Source organism: Trachypithecus francoisi, unplaced genomic scaffold (genome assembly GCF_009764315.1).
Source record: "Trachypithecus francoisi isolate TF-2019V2 unplaced genomic scaffold, Tfra_2.0 Lachesis_group12, whole genome shotgun sequence".
Lineage (NCBI taxonomy): Eukaryota > Metazoa > Chordata > Mammalia > Primates > Cercopithecidae > Trachypithecus > Trachypithecus francoisi.
The window spans coordinates 47,290,322-47,318,007 of NW_022681457.1; the positions used below are offsets into that span (position 1 = coordinate 47,290,322).

The 27,686-nt window shown below is 42.5% G+C and overlaps 1 protein-coding gene across 2 annotated transcripts in view; it reads right to left on the reverse strand.

The window, feature by feature from the left end:
* Nucleotides 1-13,358: 13,358 nt before the first annotated feature.
* DDAH1 (dimethylarginine dimethylaminohydrolase 1) overlaps nucleotides 13,359-27,686 on the reverse strand; it is a 142,996-nt gene continuing 128,668 nt past the window's right edge. For both annotated transcript variants that reach the window (XM_033225463.1, XM_033225464.1), the window contains exons 5-6: nucleotides 19,608-19,751; nucleotides 13,359-16,452 (exon numbers count right to left, since the gene is read on the reverse strand). In XM_033225463.1, coding sequence (XP_033081354.1) covers nucleotides 16,336-16,452; nucleotides 19,608-19,751 — 261 coding nt within the window. In that variant the 3' untranslated portion in view covers nucleotides 13,359-16,335. The remainder of the gene's footprint in view (nucleotides 16,453-19,607; nucleotides 19,752-27,686) is intronic.

The window sequence follows — 27,686 nt, forward strand, 5'->3', positions numbered from 1 at the left end:
GTTTGTTTGTTTGTTTGTTTGTTTTGAGACGGAGTCTCACTCTGTCGCCCAGGCTGGAGTGCAGTGGCGCAATCTTGGCTCACTGCAACCTCCGCCTCCCAGGTTCAAGTGATTCCCCTGCCTCAGCCTCCCGAGTAGCTGGGATTACAGGTGCCCGCCACCATGCCCAGCTAATTTTTTGTATTTTAATAGAGATGGGGTTTCACTATGCTGGCCAGGATGGTCTTGATCTTCTGACCTCATGATCTGCCCGCCTCGGCCTCCCAAAGTGCTGGGATTACAGGCATGAGTTACCGCACCTGGCCCATCGTTAACATTTTTACAAGCAAAATGGAGGCACAGAAACCCAAAAGGGAGATTTCTCTTTCTTGCATTTTCTGAGCAGCAGAGACTTTTTAGCAGGTAAGTACAATGAAGCCGAGCCAGATCTCTTCACTCTCTTCCAGATGGTTCTGGAAACCTGCCTCCCAGCATTAGGGCAGCTCTCCAGTCAGAAGAGCAGGCTTGCTAGGTGTGACAGAGTCCACCTAATCAGAACTTTTTTCTTCTTCCTGTTTTTAACCCCAATAGGAAGAAATCAGAACTTTCATCCTCCGCTGGAAGGGCCCAAGGTGCTGTCATAGTCTCCTGACAGACAGCAGTCATTGTACAATCTTCCTGGCTTTCCCCCAAGGAGTCCTGTTGGTTTTGACAGTTTCTGGATAACTGTGGTGACAGGAAGCAAGGTTGGGATTTTACAAAGGTTTCTCAAGTCAGTTTGAAGAGACTGTCAGGATACCAGTTTGTAAAAGCCTGTCTCTGATCCTGACCACGGGTAGGAGTGATTCTCAGCTCCAAATGAGAATCTGAGCCTGCTTCGTCTCTGGGGAGCCGGCCGGCTGGCTTCATTCTCTCCCTCATTGACTGGTCTATTCATCCCTGGGTGACCAAATATTTACTGAGCAGCAACTATGTGTCAAACATCATGCTTAGCACTGGGGATGCAGTGACCTACTCGGCCCCTAACTCAAGGAGCTCACTGTCCTCTATAAAGGACATAGGTATATAATGAGACAACTACTATATGGCATGGCACGATCTTGGCTCACTGCAGCCTCCGCTTCCTGGGTTCAAGTGATCCTCCTGCCTTAGCCTCCCAAGTAACTGAGATTACAAGCGTGCACCATGACGCCCGGCTATTTTTTGTATTTTTAATAGAGACAGGGTTTCGCCATGTTGGCCAGGTTGGTCTTGAACCCCTGACCTCAAGTGATCTGCTTGCCTTGGCGTCCCAAAGTGCTGGGATTACAGGCATGAGCCACTGTGCCTGGCCTATGTTTTCTTTATATTGGACCCAGGTATGTGCATTTGTTCATTTGTCCATTTTTGCACTTTTAAAACATCCTGAGCACTTACCATTTCCTGTGTTAGTTCTTGTGCTAAATACCGGGATCAGCTAGAACAGGCTGTTTCTGTCCTCAGCCTCTAGTCTCTAGTGGGAAAGCAGCCTGGCACAAGCAACCAGAAGACAGCGTGGCCGACAGGTGCTGCCATTGCCAAATGGGAGGGTAATTGCATGTGTGCACTTGACTGGACCATGGGGTGCCCAGATACTTGATTAAGGTGATTTCTGTGTGTGTCTGCGAGGGTGTTTCTGGTTAAGATCACCTGTGAATGAGTGGACTGAGGAAAACAGGGCCCTCCCACTCCCAGTGTGAGTGGACTTTATCATCTGTTGAAGGCCTGAATAGACTGAGAGGCTGAGTAAGGATGGATTTTCTTTCTCTGCCTGGCTGCCTTTGGGTTGAGACATTGGTCTTCCTCTGCATTTGGATTTGAACTGGAACTTACACCATCATCTCTCCTGGATCCGCAGTGTGTTGATGGCAGATCTGGGAGTCGTCAGCCTCCACAATCCCATGAGTCAATTCCTTATAGTAAGTCATATATATAGCATATATAGTAATTCATATATATATGGTATATATTTTTTCTGTTGGTTCTGGTTCTGTTTCTCTGGAGAACTCAGAGTAATACACTAAGCAATGGTGGGAGTCCATGGGAGCCCTGAAATGTCTTGCCAATTGAACAAGAGTGCACTTGCAAATTCTTTATGCATTTGAAGCCTGGACTAGGGCAATGAAGATTGAGTCAGACTGCAGAAGGGTCTAGCTGGCCTCCTCCCCACCTCTTTCCTCTCTCCTCCTCTGTCCTCTGCTTCCCTCCCTTCCTTTCTCCTTCCCTCCTCTCCCCTCCCTTCCCCTCGCTTCCATTCCCTTGTCCTCTCATCCCCATTGCCCTTCCTTCCTTTCTTCTCCCTTTCTCTCCCCTTGCCTTCTATGCCGATTGCGGGCTCTCATTATTCTTAGGATCTTTCTTTTTCCCTGAAACACCTGCTACCAGGTAAGGGTCAGATGAACGTATTTCACACTAAGATAGAAATAATTAGAGTGTTGCTATCCATACCCCCAACCCTAGAGCTTGGTGATTTTTTTTTTCCAAAACGGGAACAATCCCTTAGCTAATAAGCCGCTGCTCCAGGGGAGGAAACGTAGGCTTGGGCCCAGAGATAGGTGGCAGCAGGGGTTTCTGGCCACGAAGCCTTCAGGCCCTTCCAGGTCCCAGCGTGTGTGGATCTTAAAACACCCCCTACTAAGGGCTTTGATTCCAATTTTGGTTTCAGCTGAGGTGGGAGAGGCCACGCCTCAGGATCGCCCCAGGCCAGGGCTGGGAATGGGTCTCCCAGGTGACTCCGCAGGCCCACGAGTCCTGGAAGACGCACTTTACTCAGCGAGGAGGTCCCAGGCGTCCCAAGCCCACCAGGGGGCAGCAGCGGCATTCTTAGCCCCACTTCTCCGCGCTCTAAGGCCGGCTGAGAAAACTCGAGTGACCACCTGAGGGCGCTGTTACTCCACAATTTTTCTGCAAAAACTAAGGTCGGCAAACATGGATATTCGGATTTCCTTTGTTTTTGTGGCTAAATCAAAGGAAAAGGGGCAACACGCGCTGTCAGATCGGCATTCATATGGAAAAGCAGAGGTAGGAAACATTTTACGCATTTTGAAAATACTTTGAAGTGCAGTAATTTTGAAACTTTCGCAGGGCACCTGTTTTTCAATGGGCAGTACAGAGTAATGCTGCCAAACACAATCAGAGTTTGAGCCCCAGTACCACATCCACTAGCGGTGTGACTTTTCCTGGTGACTGAGTCTCTCTGGGCCTCAGTTTTGCATAGGGGACTTGTTCTGCCCCTCCTTGTCCTATGTGTAAATACCGCGTTGGAGTTGCGCTCATAGGCTCACCTGGCCAAGGACCAGCTTCTGTCTACACTACTCTCAAACTTGCCACTTGCAGCATATTTCATTCTCATACCCTTTGGCTTCGCACTGCTACTCACACCAGCTCAGAAGGGCAGAGCAATGGCCAAAATGTAAGGCTGGGGTTGGGACTGTGAGAGGAAAGGAACAATTACCAGTTAGCAAATCACTATAATGGCCACGTGGGCTCCAGGGTTGACATAATGAGGAGCTTGGTATGTGTGGTAATTACACACACTTGAGTTGAGTCTTAGGCAAACCTATAAAAGAAACGTTATTTTCTTTATTTCTAAAGGCTACGAAGGTAAGAAGCATTCCATAAGCAATTATTATGCAGCAGTATTTCAAGGGTTGGGCTCTGTCAATGAGTTTTAACCACTAAAGAAAAGGAATTCTAATTGGGGGCGAAGGTAGTTTTAGGAATGGCAGCTTCCGAGTTTTGTACTGACAGGTGCTGGTGAAAAGCTGATTAATCCCATTCAATACTATAATAGGCTACAATTGTATAGCACTGCATAGAGTACCAAGTACTTTTATATAAATCCTGTCATTTGATGTTCCCAACCACCCTTTGAGATATGAAGAGGACAAGGAGAATTATTGCTGTCATTTTAAAAACCAGTTTTATTGAGATATAATTCATATACCAAACACATCACCCATTTAAAATGTGCAATTCAATGATTTTATGCATGTTCACAGATATATGCAGCCATCATCACGTCAGTTTTCATCACCACAAAAAGAACCCCCTACCCTTTAGGTATCACTCCCTTATCCTCCCTCTCCTCCCTTCTTGCACTCTCCCCTTCAAAGCAATCACTATTCTATTTTCTGTCTCTACAGATTTACTTACCCTGGACATTTCACATAAATGGCATTGTATAATATGTAGTCTTTTGTGACTGGCTTCTTTCACTTAGCATCATGTTTTCAAGGTTTGTTCATGTCATGTTCAGTACTTCATTCCTTTTTACACCTGAATAATATCCCGTTGTATGGATATTTTTGTTCATGTGTTCATCAGTTGGTATCTGTTTCATTTATCCATTCATTAGTTTGTATACACGAGTTGTTTGCATCCTTTGGCTATTTTAAATAATTGCTGTAAACATTCATGCGCAAGCCTTTGTGGGGGCATATGCTTTCATTTCTCTTAGGTATATTCCAGGGAGTGGAATTGCTGGATCATATGGTAACTCAGTGTGTAGGTGTTTGAGGAACTGCCAGAGTGTTTCCCACAGTGGCTGCATTTGACATTCTCATCAGGAGGGTATGAAGGTTCTGATTTCTCCACCTCCTTACCAGTGTTTGCTATTACCTGACTTTGATTCTAGCCATTCTAGTGGGTATAACGTGATCTTTTTCATGTGGCTTTTGGCCATTTGTATATGTTCTTTGGAGAAATGTCTCTTGATCCTTTGCCTATTTTCAAACTGTCTTTTCTATTATCAAGCTGTAAGAGTTTTTTACATATTTTAGATAGAAGTCCCTTATCAGATATATAATTTGCAAATGTTTTCTCTGGTTTGGTGGGTTATCTTTTCAGTTTTTTTGTTTTTTTAAGAGATGGGGTCTCACTTTGTCACCCAGGCTGGAGTGCAATAGTGAGATCATAGCTCACTGCAGCCTCGAACTCCTGGGCTCAAGGGATCCTCCTGCCTCACCCTCCGGGGAAGCTGAGACTACAGGTGTGCTACCGTGCCTGTCTTTCACTTTCTTGATAGTGTCTTTTGAAGCACAAGTTTTAAAATTTGATGTTGTTCAATTTAGTTTTTCTTTTGTTGCTTGTGCTTTTGGTGTTATATCTAAGTGCCAATTCTGAGGTTATGAAAATTTATCACCAAGTTTTCTTCTGAGTTTTATATTTTAGCTCTTATATTTAGGTCTTTGATTCATTTTGAGTTACTTTTTGTATATGGTGTGAAGAAAGGATCCAGCTTCATTCATTCTTTTGCTGGATATGTGGGTATCCTGTTGTCCCAGCAGCAGTTGAGAAGACTGTCCTCTGAATAGTCGTGGTACTCTTGTTGAAATCAGTTGACCATAGAGACATGGACTTATTTCTGGACTTTCAATTCTATTCCATTCATCTATATGTTTATCTTTACACCAGTACTGCATTGTCTTGATTACTGTTGCTTTTAAAGTTTTGAAATTGGGGTGTGTGAGTCCTCCAAGCTTATTTTTCTTTTCAATATTGTTTTGGCTATTTGAGGCCCCTTGTAATTCCATGTGAAATTTAGAATCTCAGTTTCTACATTTAGAATCTCAGTTTCTAAATGTAGAAGCCTGTCAGTTTCTACAAAGAAGCCAGCTGGGATTCTAATAGGGCTTGCATTTAATGTTTATCAAGTTGAGGAGTGTTGTCATCCTAACAATATTAAGTCTTCTAATACATGAACATAGCAGGTTTTCCATCTATTTAGATATTTAACTTCTTTCAACGATGTTTTATAATTATTAGAGAATAAGTTTTGGACTTTTACTAAATTTATTGCTAAGTGTTTTATTCTTTCTGATGCTATTATAAATGGAATTGTTTTCTTAATCTTATTTTTGGATTTGTTCACTGCAAATGTATAGAAACACAATTTTTAATATATTGATCTTTTATCCGAAAATCTTGCTGAAATTTTTTTTTTTTTTTTTTTTTTGAGATGCAGTCTCACTCTGTCACCCAGATTGGAGTGCAGTGGTGTGATCTCGGCTCACTGCAACCTCTGCCTCCTGGGCTGAAGCCATCCTCCCACCTCAGCCCCCCAAATAGCTTGGACCACAGGCATGCGCCATCATGCCAGGCTAATTTTTTGTATTTTTAGTAGAGACAGGGTTTCGTCATGTTGCCCAGGCTGGTCTCGAAACCTGAGCTCAGATTATCCGCTCACCTTGGCCTCCCAAAGTGCTGGGATTATAGGCGTGAGCCACCGCGCCCGGCCTCATTTATTAATATATTTTTAGTGGATTTCTTAGGATTTTCCATATAGATGAGCATGTCAAATAGAGATAGTTTTACCTCTTCCTCTCTGATCTGGACGCCTCCAATTTAGCCTTTATCTCCAAAGAATCTACCAATTTCCTCTCAACTGCCTTTCACCACAACCACCACTGTTTTTGAGAGCACACTTAGACTTGAACTTCACACTCTGTTGCAAATGAAGTCAGTTCTCTAGGGAGGGATTCAGCGCTCTTCCTTCCACAGCCTGATTGTCCCCTGGGGAAAATCTCTGAGCCATCATCTGGGGGGTTGGGGGCAGGGAAATGTGCCTCACTTCTCTCTGAATGACACCCTTGTTTTTGTGTCTCAGTGCTAGGTAGAGAGAAGGCAACAGACTCAGGTCTTTTTGTTTTGCTTCTCTGGATTAGAACTCCTGCCCCATGAGCCAAAGCAAGGACATTCAGGCTCCCTGTATCATATTGGTACCATGCTCTCAGAGTGCAGCCTCTGTCCCGAGAGTTGGGGCTTGCAGGAATAAAGGAGACCCTTCTGGCAACATTCACCCAGAACTTAGTCTCAGCATTAGGTCATGAGTGGGAAGGGCAGGATAAGCAACGCTGACATCCTGTCTTTCCCCAGGAAGACTGACTTTCAGTTAGGATCTGTGGGGAAAAGAAGCGTTGCGTTCTTAGCTCTACCCTACATGTGCAGAATGTGCAGGTTTGTTAAATAGGTATACCCGTGCCAGGGTGGTTTGCTGCACCCATCAACCAGTCATCTGCATTAGGTCTTTCTCCTAATGCTGTCCCTCCCCACACCCAACAGGCCCTGGTGTGTGATGTTCCCCTCCCTGTATCCATGTGTTCTCATTGTTCAACTCACACTTATATGTGAAAACATGCAATGGTTGGTTTTCTGTTCCTGTGTTAGTTTGCTGAGAATGATGGTTTCCAGCTTCATCTATGTTCCTGCAAAGGACATGGATTCATCCTGTTTTGTGGCTGCACAGTATTCCATGGTATATATGTGCCACATTTTCTTTATCCAGTCTATCAGTGATGGACATTTGGGTTGATTCCAAGTCTTTGTTATTGTGAATAGTGCTGCAATAAACATGTGTGCATGTGTCTTTATAGTAGAATGATTTATAAATCTTTGGGTATATACCCAGTAATGGGATTGCTGGGTCAAACGGTATTTCTAGTTCTAGATCCTTGAGGAATTGTGAGTTTCACTTGGGAGTGAATCCATAGAGCTCCTCATGCTACCATATTGAAGTTGTAACCCTTACTACTGTCATTTAATAGATGCTATGATTTGAATGTGTTCTCCAAAGGTTCAAGCACTGGAAACTTAATTGTGAAAACAACAGTGTTGGGAAGTGAGGCCTAAGAAGAAGTGATTGGGTCATGAGGGTGGTGCCTTCACAAATACATTAATGTCATTGTCATGGGAGTGGGTTAGTTATCATGGGAGTGGGTAGTTATTAAGGTGAGTCCGATCCCTAGTGCCTCTGTCTTGTGCACTAGTGTCTGCCTTCCACCATGGGATGACCCTTGTTAGATGCTGGTGCCATGCTCTAGGACTTCCCAGCTCCAGAACTGTGAGCCAAATAAACGTCTATTGTTTACAATTTACCCAGTGTGTGGTATTCTGTTATAGCCACAGAAAATGAACTAAAACACTAGATGAGGGCAATGTTCATCTATTTGGGAGACTAGGGGTGGTAGAGGGGAAACTAAAGCCACGCAGAATCAGAATATAGTACAAAGGCCTACTAAAAGATTCCAGGGTGGGAAAGGAATACCTTGGTATGGATGTTAAGTATATCAGATGTTACTGGATAGAACAACCACTCCTGCACATGGTCCTTCAAACGCTACTTGAACACCCCAGGAAAGGGGAATTCATTACTATTAGTTTAGACTGATTATTATCCCCATAAGCAATATGACCAAGTAAAACCAAAACAGCTGTGCCTGCCAAGATGAGCAGGATGTACAAACAAAAGGGAAACAGAAAAGAGGTACTTCAGGATCCTAAACAACTTCATGTTACCAGAAGGTCATGGGCATGCTACAAAAAGGCAACTAGCTGTTTTGGGATACCAGGTGCCCAAGAGACTGCTCTAATTTTAGAAATAACACAGTGCTTACTAAAGAGGTCCAGGACTCATGGGTCTGGAATGCAACGTTCTTTCACCCTCAGGCCGTGCATACTCATATTCTGTTGTTGATTCTGCTCCAATTATTTTCTGATATTGAGGGAGGGACGACCAGACCACAGAACTGGCATGTGCCTAAGGAATCTGCCAAGAATAATTAAATGATAACTTAAATAATAAATTATTTAAATTTACAGAGAGTTGTAAATTTACAGAGTTGGTGATGGCCACTGTCTGATAGGCTGAGTTCATTTTCACAGTTGCCTTGTGCTGATATCCTCTGACTCTCCAGATCCATCTTCTGCCCTTCCCTGCCAGTCCTTTGCCCTAGGAGGCTGACCTCCTAGGTTGGAGGCATCCCCTGAGCCGCCAATTGCATCTTGCAGTTGTGTTCAGCCAGTGGGGAGCACCAGCAGATCAGAGTGAGGAGAGAAAGGTTAAGGTGCTTCTTCTCTGTGCTCTGGCTGAGTCTGTGGCCCTGCCTTCTCTGTTCTATATTTTGCAGCACAATTTTCTGTCCTTGTCCTGTTGGACCTAGGAGTGCTGCTGACATCTGCTTTCCGGGTGTCTTACCACCCCTTGTTTTTACCCTTAAGACTCATACTTCTGAAACAGACCTTCATTAAGGTCATCTCTTTATTTGAACCAAGTGGGAATGACTTCTATTTCCTAACAGACTCCTTGTTACTTTTATATCTTGCCCTGCTAGCAACATTCCTTCTGTCACTCCCAAGTATTATCAAGCCTGGAAAGAAGCAAACCCCATGTTACTGTCTTAGCATTAACTCTAGAGGACCTGATACCCTCATCTGGGTCCCCTGTAAACAAAAAACAATTCCCTGGAATTTTAAGCCTCTGTGAATCAGTATTTATTCCATTAGCTCCTTTTATAAGCTAGACTGTTGCTTGGAATCAGAACTTGTTTGGTTCCTGAGCTTTTCCTGCATCAATGTGAAATATGCAGTCTTTGTACCCTGGTGGGATAGGGGCACATTCAACCTATAGCATATAGGATCCTAGTTTAATTTTGAACAGTGATCCTCTGAGTTCTTACCTCAAAGCCCTAGCTAATAAATAAGCTTTCTTGTCCATGAGCAGGAACTTAAAAGATTGCTTTTAAAGTGAGAAATGGGGAGATGCCAAAGGGTAGAAAGTTTCAGTTTTCAAGATGGATAAATGCTGGAGATCAAATGTATTGCAATGTGACTATAGTTAATACTCTATTGCATACTTGAAATTTGCTAAAAGGAACGATTTTAAGTATTTGTTATTACCAAAAAAAAAAAAAGAAAGAAAAAAAAGAAAGTGATAACTATGTTAGGTGATGGCTATGTTAATTGACTTGATTGTGGTGATTATTTCACAATGTCTATCTAAGCATGAAGTATATACCTTAAATATATACCATTTGTCAATTAGACTTCAATAAAGTTGGGGCAGCAAGCTACCTCCTTAGGCCTGTGTTAATTCACTCAAGCTCTTTCTCAGTATTCATAGCCAAATGACTACACTTTCCATTTATAAATAGAGGGGGCCTCCCAAGACCTAGAGACCCATCATTGCTTTTAGGCATTCATGTCACACGTCAGCTCAGGCAATATTTTACCAAGTTCGTACTGTTTGAATCTTTTCTTTATTTATAGTGACAGTAATATATTTGGCACTTACCCATCCTCCTAAAAGCCTGATAACCCCAGTTATCTTGTGCTATAAGTGGCCTAGCTTTCACTAACTTAGAAATGAGGGTTTGGAGGGGGAAGGGAGATGGAGAACATTCCGATTAGCCAACAGTTTCCTAATGCAAGTAAGTCTGTGGCACAGCCATGTCAGCTACCAGGGAAACCTGTGAATTCACCACAGAAGCTGTCAGGCCAGCTTCGAGGCATCCGTGATGAAAATCCCAAGTTATTTCTGGAGTAGGTGATTGATGTTTCAAATAGAAGATGACATTTTGATGGGATCTAAGCTTGCTGTGATCAGACTTAATAAGGATAATGATGATGATAATGATATTTACATTATCTCTTTCATCCAAAAACCCTTCAGTTCTTTTATCGCATTTGCCTTGAAAATGTCCCTTTGGAGTTGGGAGGGGAAGGTGTTAGGTGTTATTCATCTGTTCTTCAGGAAAGAAAATATAAAGAGACTTAATTGCCAGGCTTTCAGGCTCCGTTTTGGTGGTAAGAAGAGATATTTAAATAACAAATTAAACTTGGAGAAATTAAGCTTGGCGAAACACCAGTCTTTCTCAGTTCCCAGTCATCCTATATAATGCTGCCAGATCAAGCTCCAATAATATCACTTCTTGACCAAAAAGTCTTCAGGGGATCCTGGCAGACTGCCAAATTCAGTCCAAATATCCTAACTCAGCAGGCAAGGCCCTCAACGTTCCAACCAATGTTGTCTCACCATGCTCTTATATTTACCCTGCGTTTCAGCCAAATAAATCCGCTTGCTCACCTCTACAGCCTGCTCTAAGCACCCCATTCTCCTTCAATAATGTTCATTCCCCTTGCCCTAACTTGTTCAATGTCTGTCTTCCTGTTGCATGTACATTCCAGGAGGGTAGGGGCTGTCACCACTGTATCCTCAGGGTCTAGCAGAGTTAACTGGCACATAACCGGGGCTCAAATACTTGCTTCTGAAGTGAACATGATGCTCACCCACCTCCATGCCTTTGCTTCTGCGGCTCCCTCAGCCTAGACAGCCTGTAGTCCCATCTCAACCTACTGAAGCCAGAGCTGTCCTTCCAAGCCCAGAATAAACCCCCATTCCTATGTCTGGTCTCCCTGACTTGGGAACAGATGCGGCATTGTTCTTTTGTAGTTTGTACCTTCTGCTGTATCATAATCATTTGTGTAATTGTGTAGTCATCCTTCCCTGCCTCTTCCAAACCATCAGCTCTTGAAAGATAGGAGCTGTACTCCAGAGCCTGGCAGGCTGTGGGCACTTGTTAAATATGTGCTCACTTGTCTAAAATCGTTGATGACCAGCATTCTTCAGTCAGCAAAATTCCCACTTCCAGAATCTGTAGCTTGTCATGAACGGGCATTTTTCTGTTTCCTCTCCCCTTATTCTTTCAGAGGTGTGGAGGAAAGTCAGTCAGGGAACCCCTGCCAAATCTTTCTTAAAGAAGTATCTCCCTTTCTCCTCTGGGAGGAGCAGTATATCTGGCACTGAGGTGGAGGGCTCCATTTCTGACTGGGGCCCACAGCAGGTTTGCAAGGTGGCATTTGGCATTTTTTAGCTTCACTGCCAGTATCAATCTAAATAATGCAGAAATAATCAATGCAACATCAACTGAGAAGGTGTGAGTGAATCAATGGCCTCTCCAAGGAATTTTAGAATTGGTCTTCACATCTGATGAGCATTCGTACGGACCAGTTATTATAAAAATACACCACATGAACTAGCTTTGGGGCTGGGTGAAAGCTTAGAAGTGACACATTTTTAATAGACTGAAGACCCCTGGCTAATAGCAATGTGGGCATATTGACTATCTGTGATGAAACACTATGTATAATTTAGAAAGAGCTGCTTGAATAACCGTGTTGTAGAATATTCAGGGCTGTTAAAACTGATGATGTAGATCTACATTTGTTGAGATGGAAAGATGCCTACAATATTGCTAAGTTGAAGGAAGCAGACTACAGAACAGCACGATCATGTAAAATTATTGCATATTTATACTGATATCTATTTATAGATCTGTGAATATTCTATGAAATGTTAATAATAGTTATCTCTGGGTGATAAAACCGTGGGTAGTTTTTTCTTTACTTTTATAGTTTTTTGTGTTGCTTGAATTTTAACAGTAAGGAGTTATTTTTACAATTATTGAAAGAAAACAATACAGATTGAAAAAATTTGTTGAAAATAAAAAAGCCTCATTTAAAAAACCTTCAAATTTCCTAAAGGATGCTTTACTATAAAACAAAAACAGGGGCCGGGCGCGGCGGCTCACGCCTGTAATCCCAGCACTTTGGGAGGCCGAGGCGGGCGGATCACGAGGTCAGGAGATCGAGACCATCCTGGCTAACACGGTGAAACCCCATATCTACTAAAAATACAAAAAATTAGCTGGGCATGGTGTTGGGCACCTGTCGTCCCAGCTTCTTGGGAGGCTGAGGCAGGAGAATGGCGTGAACCCAGGAGGCGGAGCTTGCAGTGAGCTGAGATCGTGCCACTGGACTCCAGCCTGGGTGACAGAGCAAGACTCCATCTCAAAAAAACAAAAAACAAACAAACAACAACAACAACAAAAACAACTCTTGTATGAACAAATTAAAAAATCTTTCACCTGCCTGTATAACTGAACCACGTAACTGACTATGTGCTGAATATGGTTAGCAGTGAAAGGGAAGAAAGGGACACCATTTGAGGAGAGGCACAGGGGAACTCAAGCTTTCCTGACCTAGTGTGCATATGCACACTTTTTAAGTGCCTGAAGTATGAAGTATCACTTCAAATATTATTATTATTATTATATTATTATTATTTTTGAGACGGAGTCTCGCTCTGTCGCCCAGGCTGGAGTGCAGTGGCCGGATCTCAGCTCACTGCAAGCTCCGCCTCCCGGGTTTACGCCATTCTCCTGCCTCAGCCTCCGGAGTAGCTGGGACTACAGGCGCCCGCCACCACGCCTGGCTAGTTTTTTGTATTTTTTTAGTAGAGACGGGGTTTCACTGTGTTAGCCAGGATGGTCTCGATCTCCTGACCTCGTGATCCGCCCGTCTCGGCCTCCCAAAGTGCTGGGATTACAGGCTTGAGCCACCGCGCCCGGCCTCAAATATTATTTTAACCCAAGCTTTGATGGCAAATGATTTACAGGTACACTGTTTTTCTAAGTTCATAGCCTAAAGCACAAGAGAGAAAATATCCCGTGACTGACAGCAAAGAAATGATGACTTCATTCCCCGTGGCAGTTTCTGTTGCAAAGAAAAGAGACATACGCTGTTGATCACAGTACAACTCACATTTTATTCCATTGTGATTGGTATACATGTAAGATTGAGACAGCAAGAGACTAAAAATCAGTGCAGAACTTCTCTGAACTAAAGGGCCGTGAAAGGCATGATTGGTTTTGGCACACAGAGTGGATAACCATACATTAACTGGAATGAGGTGGTCAGGAAAATAAAATGCACAAATCTAACACCATGTTGAAATCATGTCTGAGTTCTGGAGAATGTTAAAGAGTAAATAATTACAAAGACTTACATGCAACTCTCTACCTTACATTATTCATCTACAGACAATTTTTCTCCCTTAGAGATGAGGAGATGGCCTTAGTAATCTGTTCACAGTAGCTGCAAAGACCAATCAATACACATTAGAAAGATCTGCCTGATTTCTATAGCAATTCATTATAGCTGAAGAAATAATGCTAAATAATGTATTTTCTCTTTATCATCCTTTAACTAAATTGAATCACATCACCCAAGTCATTCTGACTTAATTTTTATTTAGTTAAATATAATTTCTCATGTCTTTTAATGTCAAAAAGCAGTTTCTGTTAGTTTATCCATTGGTGTATATCACAGTGGACATGAGGAAAACTTATGTGATAGTATCTTTCCTTTTCAAAAATAACATTATGCTAATGAGAACATCAAAGAAGTAATACTATGCTGCAAGTAATTTAGGTTTTCACATCATCAATCACATAGGGAGTCCAAAGAAGCCAGCCTAGCGGGTAATGTAGCAGAGCAGAATGCAATGCAGAAGAGGCACACAGAGTCTAAGTGATTTCTCCAGACAAAGAGAAGGAAAGACAGAAAGAAGCAAAAGAAAGGAAAAGTGAAAAACAGTCTTCTGCAGAACAAATTGTTACAAAGAAAAATCCCTTTGCTTGCAATTGATTAAACATAATAGAAAAGAGTTCTTTGATTTGGGATGGCAGAAGTAAAGATATTAAAAATTATATGCTGGTAAGCCTAAACTGGCTGACTGGGCCATTTTTCCTGTGGTTGTGTTTGAGATATTGAGCTCTCACAGGGAGAATTTTTGCTTTTGCCAAGGAAGGGCCAGATTTAACCCAAAAGGGCAACCTTGACTGCTGAGAACATTTTTTCTTTGTTAACTTGGGCATGTGGCTAACATTCATTCTCTCTCTCGTAAAAAGATATTATTCATCTCTCATGAGATGGTTCAAAACATGACAGTGACCAAGACATGGTTTATTCACAGGATGCACATAATTGGATATCTGCATATGGTATGAATTAAAAAGTTAAGCAACAAGGAAGAGAAGGAGGAGAAAAAACTTTTACAAATTTCTGGCATAAAATCATCAAATAAAAGAGAAAGATAGTGGTTAAGGATGTTTTCATTTTCTCAGAGGTTTCTCACTTCCATCTGCTACAGGGGAAATGAAATGAATGAAAGTAATTCTCTTTAGGTCACCAACATAAGGAATATTTGACTGCAAACATAGAGGTGAGCAGAGCAAGACTTGAAGTGATATTTCTTAATCTCTTTGACTCTTAATCTTAAACAACAAGCCACAGGCAATACAGGAAAGGTGGAGACGACTAGGAAGTGTGATAATGTGCCTGGATCAGTTACCATTCCTTGGAAAGTACCGTTTCCCCTGCCTGTTAATAGGCTGATTCCTGCAGGTTTGAGTAAAGGAATCATCTCTTCCTTCAATGCCGCATTGTTCTTCGTAAGAGACCTGTGTCAGTTGAAAGTTGTGTAATTTAAAGGCTAGAGAAGAAATTTAAATTGGATTCCACAGTAAATATTCACGGATATTTCAAAGTAGAATTGTCCACTGTCTGGGGTTGGTTTCAAGCATCAAGGTGATCGCTTCCTGAACATGTTCATTGACCATGAGGAGCTGTTTACTCTGGCTCATATTGGACTACCAGTAATCATTTTCAGACATGATGTCTCTTTTGAAAGAAATGACTTTGCTGGACCAGGATAACTGCAAGGGGTAGAAGACTGGAAACAGGGCAAGTCAGGGTAGGTGGAAACGGAAATGAGTTGAAGGGAAAAAAAAAAAAAAAGAGTTCCTCCAAGGTCATATATGGTCAGTAATGAAGCAAAAATTCAGGGTATGTGACTTGAAGACTTTCTAAGACATTGTTCCCATGGGATGTTTCCAAGCTTCTTGATCTTTAATCTCTTAGCAACTTTCTGATACTGGATTTACCTTCCTAGGTGTGGTGCCCTACTTCTGGAATTTAGATCTCAGGGGCAAACCCTGTCAGGATGTGCCTCTGTGTAGTTAACACTGCCCCAGACAGCAGCTCTGATTTCAGTCACAGTTCTGCTGAGGAGCCTGTCTGCCCCTGGCAGGGGTGAGGGGAGGGTTGTTGGTGGCAGATGTAGTCAGAGGCAGAGGAGAACAATGGCAGACAGGGTGGACCTGCAGGAAGGTAGCCAGAAGGAAAGACCATGAGTTTTACCCAAGGCCAAGGTGGCTGTGATAGAAGAGCGAAAGGCAAAAGTAACTAACTGAAATTCAGAAGTAAAAGAGGAAGGAGGAGGATCCCTGGACCAGGAAATTTCACAGGAACCAAACATGATTCATGATATAGAGAAACAAAACAAAACAAAACAAACAAGCTTATCTGACTGATCAAGAAGACATTCTTCAGAATATACTGGGAACTAAATAATTTTCACACCAATAATACAAACACTAAATGAGTGTTTCCTTACTATGATTAATCACATTTTGATAATTCATTAGCTCTATATCTTCTAGGTTGCTTAATTCATTTAGCAAATCCACAGCTTAGGTACCACCGCGAGGGGAGGAAGAGTGGGGGTGCTGAATGAAGCAATTCAACTTAGAATCAAATTTTGTAAACAAGAGTTAGTAGCACAGTGGCACAGTAGATTGTCAAGAAAAACAACGGGAGTGGGCACAGAGTCATCGGCCTTGCCTGTGCGGTCTTGCCGCCTACCAGGGAGGACTCTGAAGCTCAGGAGTCTACCTTCTTGTTAATTAAAACTGAGCAGCAGGTGAGCAGCCCGTCCACCTTTTCCAGTTCAGACATGCTCACGGGGATCAGCATATGGTCCTTCAGTTTCTCATAAACCTACAGTGGGAATCAAGGAAAAGGAAGAAAAAGAAGGATTATGTTTCTGCCTGTTTTACCATCCTCAGAAGTGGAGAATCAATTTGATTTGTGCATCTGGGCTTTTCATTCATTTAATCCCAAGACACACATGCAGTCTCAACCACACACATGCCCACAGTCATCCCCACAGAGCTGGTGGGAACTGGTTAACCACTAGCTCTGTGCTTTAACCTCAAGGCCAAAGATGTGTCAGAAATGTGTTTTTGCTAGAGATGCCTTTACTCTGCCATTGTCATTGCTAGATTAAGTGGTACGTGGAAGTTGGTGGCCATGTGTCAGTCTGAATATTACTCTCCCCTCACACTTTATTTTTATTTATTTACATATTTTTGGAGACAGGGTCTTGCTCTGTCATCCAGGTTGGTGTATAGTGGCATGACCATGGCTCACTGCAGCCTCAACTTCCCAGGCTCAAATGATCCTCCCCCTCAGCCTCCAAAGTACCTGGGACAAACAACAGACACACACCACTATGCCTGGCTAATTTTTATTTTTTATTTTCTGTGGAGACAGGGACTCACTATATTGCCAGGGCTGGTCTTGGGTTCCTGGGTTCAAGTGATCATCCTGCCTTGGCCTCCCAAAGTGCTGGTATTACAGGCATAAGCCACCACGCTAGGCCTTCTCTTCACACTTTAAAACCCTCTCAACTATACTTTAGGTTTATTTTCTTATCAACACCACTGGAAAAATTTGACAAGATATAACTTAAGTATTTCAGGTTAAAATGCTTTTAAATTACAGTTGTAAATTTTATTAGCATCTTTTGACACTAATAGAAAGCATAAGTCAGAACTTCAATGAACAGTTAATAGATTTTTCTGTGATGATCAAATAAAGCATATTTTTAAAAACAAAGTTACTTGAAAGTGTACTGCCTAATAACAATCTACTGTGCTTCTTTAGGAAGCACTGTGTTTCTTAAAATTCAGCACAGTGGTTAATTAAGAATGTTGGAGCCAGAGTAGGGTACCAAACCCAGTTCTGTCAACCTACTACTTACAGAATTATTTCAGTGAAGTGGCATTCCCTCTGAGCCTGGGTTACTTCTCTGCAATACTGGAATAGTAATGTTGCCCCATAGGGCTGTTACAAGGACTGAATAAGATAATACACCTGGGATGCCTGGCACCCTGCCTGGCACCGGGGAAGCCCTCAGTAAACAGGGATATTATTAATACTATTGTCATTTTTGAGAGACACACGGCTGAATCAGGGGGACAGTGAATAATCATCTGGTAGGTCAGATGATCAATGTGGCTAAAGAGGGATGAATGATTCAGACCTGTATTTCTCAAAGTGAGTTCTGTGACTGGGTGCTTGTTGATATTGCAGATTCTAGGGTGGGGGTCCAGGAACTTGCAATTTTAGCAACCCTGATGTGCATTAAAGTATGAGATCCATTACTCATCTAAGAGCTGGGTAAGCCCCAGTCCTGGGTCAGGAGTCCTCTATTTTCCTCAGGTTCACATTTTCAGCCATGGAAATAGAAAAAAGTATCTATGTATTCCCCCCACCCTTTTCTTGTTATCTGCTCAGAAAGAGGCTGTGATTAGAGAGTGAGTCTAGTAATTATATAATATTGCATATTTAAAAGGTACTATAAAATATTTTCTAATATTTGCAAAGCTTAAGACAAAAAAAGATCAATGATTACTAAAAGCTCTTCTGAAATGCATAGTATAAATATCTTGTTCCCCTGGGCAGAGATGAGATGCTGAGTGCCTAGAAGATACGGACACTTGAAGAATCTATGGACGAGCACTGTTATGTTTGCTTGGTAGGGTAAAATCGAAATTACTAAAGTATATAGATGAGACTGGCAGAGTACGCTGAAAAACAAGGGAGATTTTCTTAGACCAGGAAAAGCATTCCAGATCCAGAGACAGCTCCCTTATTGGAACACAAACACAGAGACTACTGGAGGGACCAGTTGGCTGATTTCGAGTGTACCATATTTCTTCCTGCTCTGTCTTTTCAATGAAGAGTTTTTTGCTACCTAACATGGGCAGTTTCTTTTTTCTGCAGCCCTGACAATGAACACCCACCACTCTGGGTCATTCATACTCCTCTACCTAAAGAAACAAATGGCCAGGCATGGTGGCTCATGCCTGTGCACTTTGGGAGGCTGAGGTGGGAGGATCCTTTGAGCCCAGGAGTTCGAGAGTAGCTCAGGCAACACAGGGAGATCCCATCTCTACAAAAAATAAAATTAGCCAGGTGTAATGGCGCATGCTTGTAGTCCCAGGTACTCGGGAGTCTGAGTTAGGAGGATCGCTTCAGCCCAGGAATTTGAGGCTGCAGTGAGCCATGATTATGCCACTGCACTCTAGCCTGGGCAACAGATCAAGATCCGGTCTCAAAAAAAAAAAAAAAAGGACTGGACATGGTGGCTCATGCCTGTCAGCCTATCATCCCAGCACTTTGGGAGGCCGAGGCAGGCAGACTGCTTGAGCTCACGAATTTGATACCAGCCTGGGCAATATAACGAAACCTCATCTCTATTAAAAATACAAAAATTAGCCAGGTGTGGTGGTGTATGCATGTAGTCCCAGCTACTCAGGAGGCTGAGGTGGGAAGATCTCTTGAGCCCGGGAGGTGGGGTTGCAGAGAGCCAAGATCGTGCCACAGCACTCCAGCCTGGGTAACAGAGTGAGACCCTGTCTCCAAAACAAAAAAGAAAAAGAAAAAGAAAAGAAACAAATGGCCCTTTTCTGAGGGGCAGCTCAGCAGCTCTGTCAGAAAACAGTGATACCGCTGACCATCTAATTGTAGGTCTTTATGCTTAATGAGTATCTGAGGGTGGGAAAGTACATTTAATCAGAGCTGGGGCATAGACTTGGGTGAGTACTTATTTGAAAATCTGAGTATTATTTGAAAAGCTTTGACTATCCGGCATGATCATCTCAATTACTATGCATACATTAGTGAGCAATGACATGAATGAGAAAAGTGAAACACATTTTCCTTGTGCCCTAAATTGTATTATCCTTCCTTTTCTTAATGGTTTGATATGTATAGAGGAAAAGGAGGCTCCTATTGGTCACTCCATTATGAAAGAATCCCCAGGGAGGCCGACCCAGCTGCAGTGGCCAGAAGGGATATTTTTTTACCTTTGCACTTTCTGGATACTCTTCCGGGGTTCGGTGCAGCAATACGTGCCCTTTGTTGGGGATATTTAGATATATACAGTTTGCTGCTATGTCATCAGGCACAGTGAGTTTGTCGTAGCGGTGGTCACTCATCTGTTGCATGATCTATAAAGAGAAACAAAGCAGGCCTAAGCAGAGTATCTCCCCACACTTTCAAACAGAAGGAAGGCAGTGTGGTAGGATACAAGCTTGTAACTGACACTTTAGGCTGTTCCTCTGTTCAAATTCCCATCTATTACCTCCAGTCACTTAGAACCAGACAAGGAAAACTTGATTAAGCTATGAGTCTTTGGAAGAATTGCAAGCGTTTTTGTTGTTCTTTAAAAGTATGTGTTTGTCTTTCTTTTCTTTTAAGGTTTTAAAACTGTCTATTATTTTTCTAGTCTTTGTTCAGAAGACCTATCAGTAAGACAAAAAATGGCACATGTAAGGCCCAGCAGGGGTTTTGCTATCTTTGGCTGAGTAAGCAGGGCTGCCTCCTCTATAGGAAAGAAGGGCCATACTGGTAATCAGAATAGTCAATAATGTGAATCTGATTTAGCAGTAACACCACATGTGTGCACACGTGTGTACACACACACACACACACGCTTTGCTCTTCATATATTTTTAAACTGAATTCACCTGTTCATTGGCAAGTGATGGCGTTAATACAATGAGCATAAAAGCCACCTGGGGAGAATGAGAAAATCATATTTCCAGGCCTCACCCTTAGGGAATGCTGGTTTGGCAGATTTGGGGTGAGGCATAGGAATTTTGCATTTTGAAAGCCCTACAGATAACTTTGAGGCAGAGGGTCCCTGGACCACAACTGGAAAGAAAAAAAAAACCTTCTCGGCAGGTCTGTTCTTTCAAATGATGAACTTAGTATCTTTTTAGCATAACATAACTTTAAAAACAACACAAAAATGAACTCTGCACAAAATTTAAAATATTGATACCTCATCCTTACCTCCTCAACATAATCAAAACTCTCAAAAAACAACACTCCTCCCCCTAACAACAAGAATATCCAAATTTAAAAAACCCACAAAAACAAATATTATTTGGGGTTTAGTCCTATAGACTCTTTCTACTCTTTATCAATATCCATACAGTTTTAAGGAATCTACTGAAATGTCATGCTAGGAAGGTATAACATGATGTTTTCCACAATCTGGTTCTAATCTACCTTTATGGTCCCATCTACTTTTACTTTTCAGTGTTTGTGTGGAAATGTGCTTCATATTACAAGGTAGACATGCCCACTCAGTCATGGGTGCACTGGATAGTAAGATTTATGGTATGAAGAGCAGAAGAGAGACAGCATGCTTCCTGTAGAAAATTCATTCCTAAGAGCGACACACAGTAAGCCCTTCCTGACTCACCAGTCAGCTAAATCATTCACTTCTAGTGTGGAATATGTCAAGGATGGAGAAAGGCCAAGAGCAATCCCATAATGGAATACCCTTCACATGGAAGGTGACATCAAGAATGGGGATGAGCTTAAGCATTGTATGAAAGGCTGAGACATACAAATGAACAGGACCCAGACCCAGTTTTCCAAGAGATTACAGTTTAGTGGAGGAAACTGACAGAAAAATAGATAATTATATAACAATAAGAACTAGCAGGGCACCACGCCAAACATTTTACATTTATTATCTAATCTCAAAATTCTCATTTTACAGATGAAGAAACTGCACTGAGAGAGGTCAAATAACTTGCTCAAGGTCCTACAGGTAGATTCAAATCCAGATCTGTGCAACTCAAAACGTTTCTTAATCATCTCACTTTGCTCTTTCTCAACTTCTGTAGCAGCAAACTATCTCCTACAAACTACATAACACCTACGTTTTCACATTCACTTGGTACTTATTATTTACTCTCTGGCAGTACCATTAATTCTTTTCTTATATGTAATCCTATTATGACTTGCTACAGTCTGGTATAGGTAAAGGACTTAACTGGACACCTTTCTTGCACTTTTGAATTTAAATTGTTCTTGAAGGGATAGGCCCATAGAGTGGATCACCTATGGAGCGGGTCTTTCTTTACAGCCCTGATTAGAAACCTTAGGTCTAATCCAACATGTGGGCAATTAAGAAGTTAAAGACACTCCTAAAGATTAACTTTTCTAAGAAAATTAACAACATATTCAATTTAGCCCTCTTTATAAAATGGATATGCCCAGAAATAATATGAAGAAGCTTGAGAGAAAAAAAAAAAAACAAACAGACCCAAGTAGCTCCTTTGTTATGAACTGTAATTTAGTTATTCTTATGCAGATTTTCTTTTTGGTTGCTTCCAAAACACAGTAATAGCAGCTTCCATTTATTATTGTGTGCAAGGGAACGGATGAAGACCGCCTGAGCCCAGGAGTTTGAGACCAGCCTGGGCGACATGGCGAAACCCTGTCTCTACAAAAAAATTAGCTGCGTGTGGTGGCACACACCTGTAGTCCCACCTCCTCAGGAGGCTGAGGTGGGAAGATCACAGAGGTGGCAGTAAGCCGAGTTAGTGCCACTGCACTCCAGCCTGAGCCACAGATAATCTGTCTTGGAGTCTAATCCTTAGTCTTAAAAACCACAAAAGACTAGACCCACCATATTCGCACAATTACTTCTTCAGCTTCCTTCTTTCTAAGGCCTACGTTAACACATAATCTAGTAGTGTTGCAGGCTTAGCATCCCTTCTACCTAGATCCCTTAGAGAAATAATAGCTATAAAGTTCCCAAACTTTTCGGAATAAGGACAAATTTTACTATGAGTTTTTGTGCAGTTTCTCTCTCTTCAACCAGACTGCTACCTCCTTGAATGCAGGTCCAGGCATAATGAGGTGGAAAGAGCATGGGCTTTAGAGTCAGAAAGGTCTGGGTCTGAAGCCTTGCTCAGCCGCACACTAATTGTGTGACTTTGAGAAAGTCACGTATGCTCTGTGAGCCTCAATTCTCTCAGCAGTAAAATGGGATGGGAATGCTATACCTGTCCTCCACAGGGTAGCCCTGAGGATTATTTAAAAAAAAACCCCAAACAGATAATGTACATAAAATGCTTAGCACAAGCTTCTAGCAGAAATTAAATGTGTAATAAAAGTCAGTTCACTTCCCTCTTTGTTTCTTGAGAGTCACTTGACATATAGCAGTTGACCAAAATACGTTTGCACTAACTGGTTCGTTTCTTCATTCCTTTCACCTTTTTAAAAGCTATGGAGAACCTCAGGAGGGCATGTGATGAACTATGTGGTCAATCACATGGGTAAACAATTGAATTCCCTCAGAGAAACAAGGTATGGTCTATGTCCAGAAATAGAAATACAATTCATTATTTTTAATGTGAAAAAACATGGCTAAAATCAATGAGGCCAAGGTTTGTCTGTTTTTCAAAGCCATACAGAAGGGCACTATAGTCTGTGGTCCTAACTAAAATGACTCTGGATGACAAAGTAAGACAACAGAGGGGTGGACCTGGAATTACCTACAGAGTATGTGGCACCTAAGGGCATTCACAGAAAGAAAGAAAAGAAAAACTTTTGTGTATATCAAACTGAACACATAGGCCTCTGTCAGGCTGTGACTCTAATTGAGTAAAATAGTCCAGAAACCCTATGAGCAGACTGACTTCTTCACAGTAGAGTAGGGCTGCCTTGATATGCAAGGTGGCAGTTAGGATTTGTGAGACTTCTAGACAATAGCTTTTGGTCAGTCTCACAAACATGCTTTTTTCCAGTTGCAGGGAATGAGGTTCCACTATGTCTAAATCTCTGCTTATTATGTGCTGTTGAGGGTGGACCAAGATGGCCAGTCTGCTGATGTTTGCAGTCAGAACTGGACGGTCATCCTGTCACACATATTGGACCTAGTTTACCCGAGAAGTTCAGAATTTCTTCCAGACCACTGGGGAGGCAGTTCTCTGAGCCAGAGGTTTACTAAGTAGGACCCCAGTGGTTTGAGGACCTCAGAGAGATCCTCACAACATGTATGCACAACCACTGCTGCCTGGTCAACCTAGACACAAACAAAACAAAATCTAGAAAATCTGTTATTCCCATTGACTTACTTTTCTAAGCAAATGAGAAAACTGTGTATAGCATATTTTGGCCCACACATTCAGGCTGAGTGCTCCCACCATTCATAATCACCAGATAACTGCCGGTTGGTTTTCCATTTTAATTCGTGGTCTGCGATGCTTCATTGTACTCCTTATCTACAGATAAATAAATCACCCATGTCTCTTAGTACCAGATGAGTTGAAAGAGAAAGAAGCATGGCAAGACTACATCTCCTAGGCCTGACTTTATTCACTGGATCTAGCGGTCTGGGCAAATCCCCCACCTCTCAGCATGACTCATGCATGTCCGGTGGTGACTACAAAGCAGAAGTATGGAATGTCATACATTCCAGAGGAAGTGTTCTCAGGGATTGTTATCAGTGCTGACTTCTTGTTTACCAGTGAGGAAACAAACTAAAATCTCCAAGGTTGTGCCCATCTCAGAAAGTACCACGTGTCACTGGAGCGACAGGGCCTGTCCAGTTGACTGTAGCTGTTTCCATGCTCTGCCCTATCCCCCAACCTCACGTCCTTGAGTGAACAATCCTCTCCCCTACTTGGTTCCTATTTGAATTGTTCTTCAGTTACTGGCATGTATTTGAAATTCTAATCACTGTTTTGTTTCACTCTGTAATGCTTCTTCCTTTTCTGAGCCTTATTTTTATCATTTAAAGGTTCTGGTGGGGACATTCCTACACTTACTAACATAAAGGCCAGTACCTACTTTAGAATTATTTGAGGACAGTTTCAATTTTTCATTACTGGGAGAAAAGGACTTATAATATCTTTAGTGGGGAAATAATTTAATGCTGAGAATATATGAAGTAATTTACTGATAAATTCTACTGAGAGTTACTCTCAAAATAAATGTCTTAACAAAACCAATAAAGCACCTTAGGAGAAGCTTTTCTATTAATTTATCAAGACTCCATGGTTATCATTTTAAGACAGATTTAAGAATATGCCCAAAAAATGACTTTTAATAATGAACAGACCCCATTTGGAGCAGTGAGTGGTTCTGCTTAACTGAAAAAAATTACAAAAGGTATGTCAGGCATAGCCTTTCTAAATGAAAGGTTTTTTCATTTATGAAGTGGTAACAGTAGATAACAAGAAATATGCTTTTCCCCCTTGAAAAAGCTAAAGGTGCTTATTATAAACACAAAGAGATTTTGTCTTTTGGGACAACAAACAGGTTTCTCCTTTCCTGTCGGAGTAACTATTTTCCTTTCTCTTATATGTTATTATTGTCTGAATAAGCTTACCATTTATTTGTAGCTGGGTTCAGGAGACACATGTATGTACACAAGGCAGGGTGCTGGCCATTCAGCAGGGAACATGCAGAGAAAGATGCAGGAAGGCTGTGTTGCTCTCGAACATCTTTCCCTTCTTACACCCTAATGGGCACCGTGAGGATGCATTCACACATCCCGCCTGGCAGGGCATCACCTCAAAGAGCTCGGGCTCCTGAGGACTGAGCAACAGCGAGGCCGAGGAACAGGTTCTGTTTGCCCTTTGTGGATGCACAGAGGCTTTGTTAAAAGATGAGCACCATTTCAAATATCCCGAGAATGCAGCTGTTGAGCTGTTTGGTTCTGTGTTCCAACATTTTTTCCTAAAAAAGCATGAAGGAGGTGGTACTGCTCCAGTGCTGTATGTAGTGTTTTTCCAACCCCAGGGACTGTACTTCCTGCTTCTCACTGTGCCTCAAGCCTGAATGGAAAGGAGACACACCTAAACCCTCCACACGTCAGTCACCACAAATTCCTTTCCCTAAGAGCAGATTACTCGATATCCTGAGAGGCCCCAGACTCAACTCTGAATGATACAAATGAGTTCTACAGGATTTGGGGGAAAGATCTCAGAAGTCAGGTTGCTGTTCCAAATGCCCTTTCTGAATTTTGCCAAAGGAATGATTCCACTTTATGTAAACTAGTGTGAGCGATTATTATTGGGATTGGCTCAATTGGTCGTCAGCTCTGTTCAACAATCTTTTATGGTACGTCCTCTTCGGGCTCGGCACAATGGCAGTGTGAGGAGGGAAAGGGAAAGAGATGCCTTCAGGAGATGAAAATCTATCATTTAAGGCAGGACAAGCACATGAAGAGTATGCTAGCAGTAAAAAGAGAGTCAACCTCACTTTTATCATCAGCAACTCCTTAATGAAGAAGGCACACAGCTGTAGAGAGGACATGGCTCTAAGAATCATCGTGGCCACGCTGTCATGGTCTGTTACACAGCTGCTGGTTGGAGGAATTGGCCTTGCTTCCCAGGGTGGAGCTGTCACAAAATAGAGTGGGAACTGTCTGGCTTTCAGCCCAAGAGAATCTGCATGGCAAGTTGCATTAACAACCAGGCATTTCCGGCAGTTCCCAACTTTTCTGGGAATTTTCTCATCCAAAGGACTGAAAGCCCACTCCATTCTCTTGCTTCTTACTCATGCTTTCTTTGTATTACGGTAATTATATTTTTAAAAATCCTGGGCTATGTTGTTTCGTGGAACAATTTAGAACTTATTGGTCAAACTCTGAAGCAAAGGTATATAAAAGGTAGTTAGAGATGTTTAGGGAATATTCAAAGCACGGTTTTGGGTCACTCATAATTGATCTTTCATATATATATATATATATATATAAATACATAATGTACCCATCTCAACATATCAAAGCTAAACCAATATTAAAAACAACTGACTACAGACTCTATTGATACAATATATGATGCCCAAGTACACTTTTCATTGCTACTGTGTATCTAAAATCATTCATTTATTTATCCATCCCTCAAGAGTGTATTGAGAACCCGACAACATACCAGCATCAAGCCCCGGAGGCCTTTTTAAGGCTGAGCCAATATAGCTATGGATACCATTCTAAACTGATAGCATACTTTCATGTTTTATAGTCTTTCCACAGACTAGTTCAAAATGAACACTGCCTGAGAAGGGCTTTAATATGACTGACTAGAGGCACCGGACACCTGTTTCCCCAGCAAAGAAGAGCCAAAATAGCAAGTAGATAATCATACTTTGAATAGACATCTAAGAGAGAATGCTGGAATTCAGCAGAGAAGTGACAGAAAACACCTGAGATAGTAAAAGAGAGGGAGGCAAGGTAGACAGCCTGGCTGGAATCAGCTGGGAGTCCAGAGAGGGTCCCTAGTGAGAGGAAAGGGTAAGTGAGAGATTCCCAGTGGTCCCTGTTCCCACACTGACTCCCGAAATCCTTGTCATGAGAGTCTCTCAAACCCCAAGGACCCTGAAACTGGTATTCCCGGGGTCCGTGTGGCAGCATTGCTCCAGAGAGGGAGCCCACTTGGGTCCCATGTACCCACTTAGTCCTGGACAGATAGCCAGCCAGTTAGAGAGCCCATTTCCCACCAGACTGCATTGTGTCCTGGGACCCAGCAACCCCTGTATCTTCACATCCCTGGAGCCCCACTGACAGAGGGCTGCAGGGTGCAATGCAGGTTGGACCCAGTAGAGTGGCAGGGTCTCTAGCACTCTAGCCCACACATTGTCCTGCACACTGGGGACACAAAAGGAGCTGAAGCACGTTTTTCAGAGCATGAAATCTGACTTCCTGGGGCCACTGTTAGTGACAGAAAACCCTGCTCCCATAGTAGAAGGGCTACCTCACACTAGCATGTGTCCTGAGGACAGGCTGCCACCATTGCCATAGCCATCTGGGGCTTGGGAATTGCTCTGCCTTGTTCACCACAGCCTGGGCCCACGGGCCCCACAGGGGGCCTGAGAAAAGGCCTGCCTAGCCTGGCACCACCCCTGTCCTCCCCCAGTGCCCATGCACATTGCCTGGGGGCCTAGGGATTGCCCCTCCCCATTGGTTGACCCAGGTGCACATGCATGCTATCAGAGGGCCTAACAACAGGTCCAGAAAATCTGCTGCTGAAACCCAGGCATGCTGTCTGGAGGCTGGGGGATTGCCTCACCCTATCTACCACTGCTGGCATCTGGGCAATCCTCCCAGGACCTGAAGGTCTGCCCAACCTGCT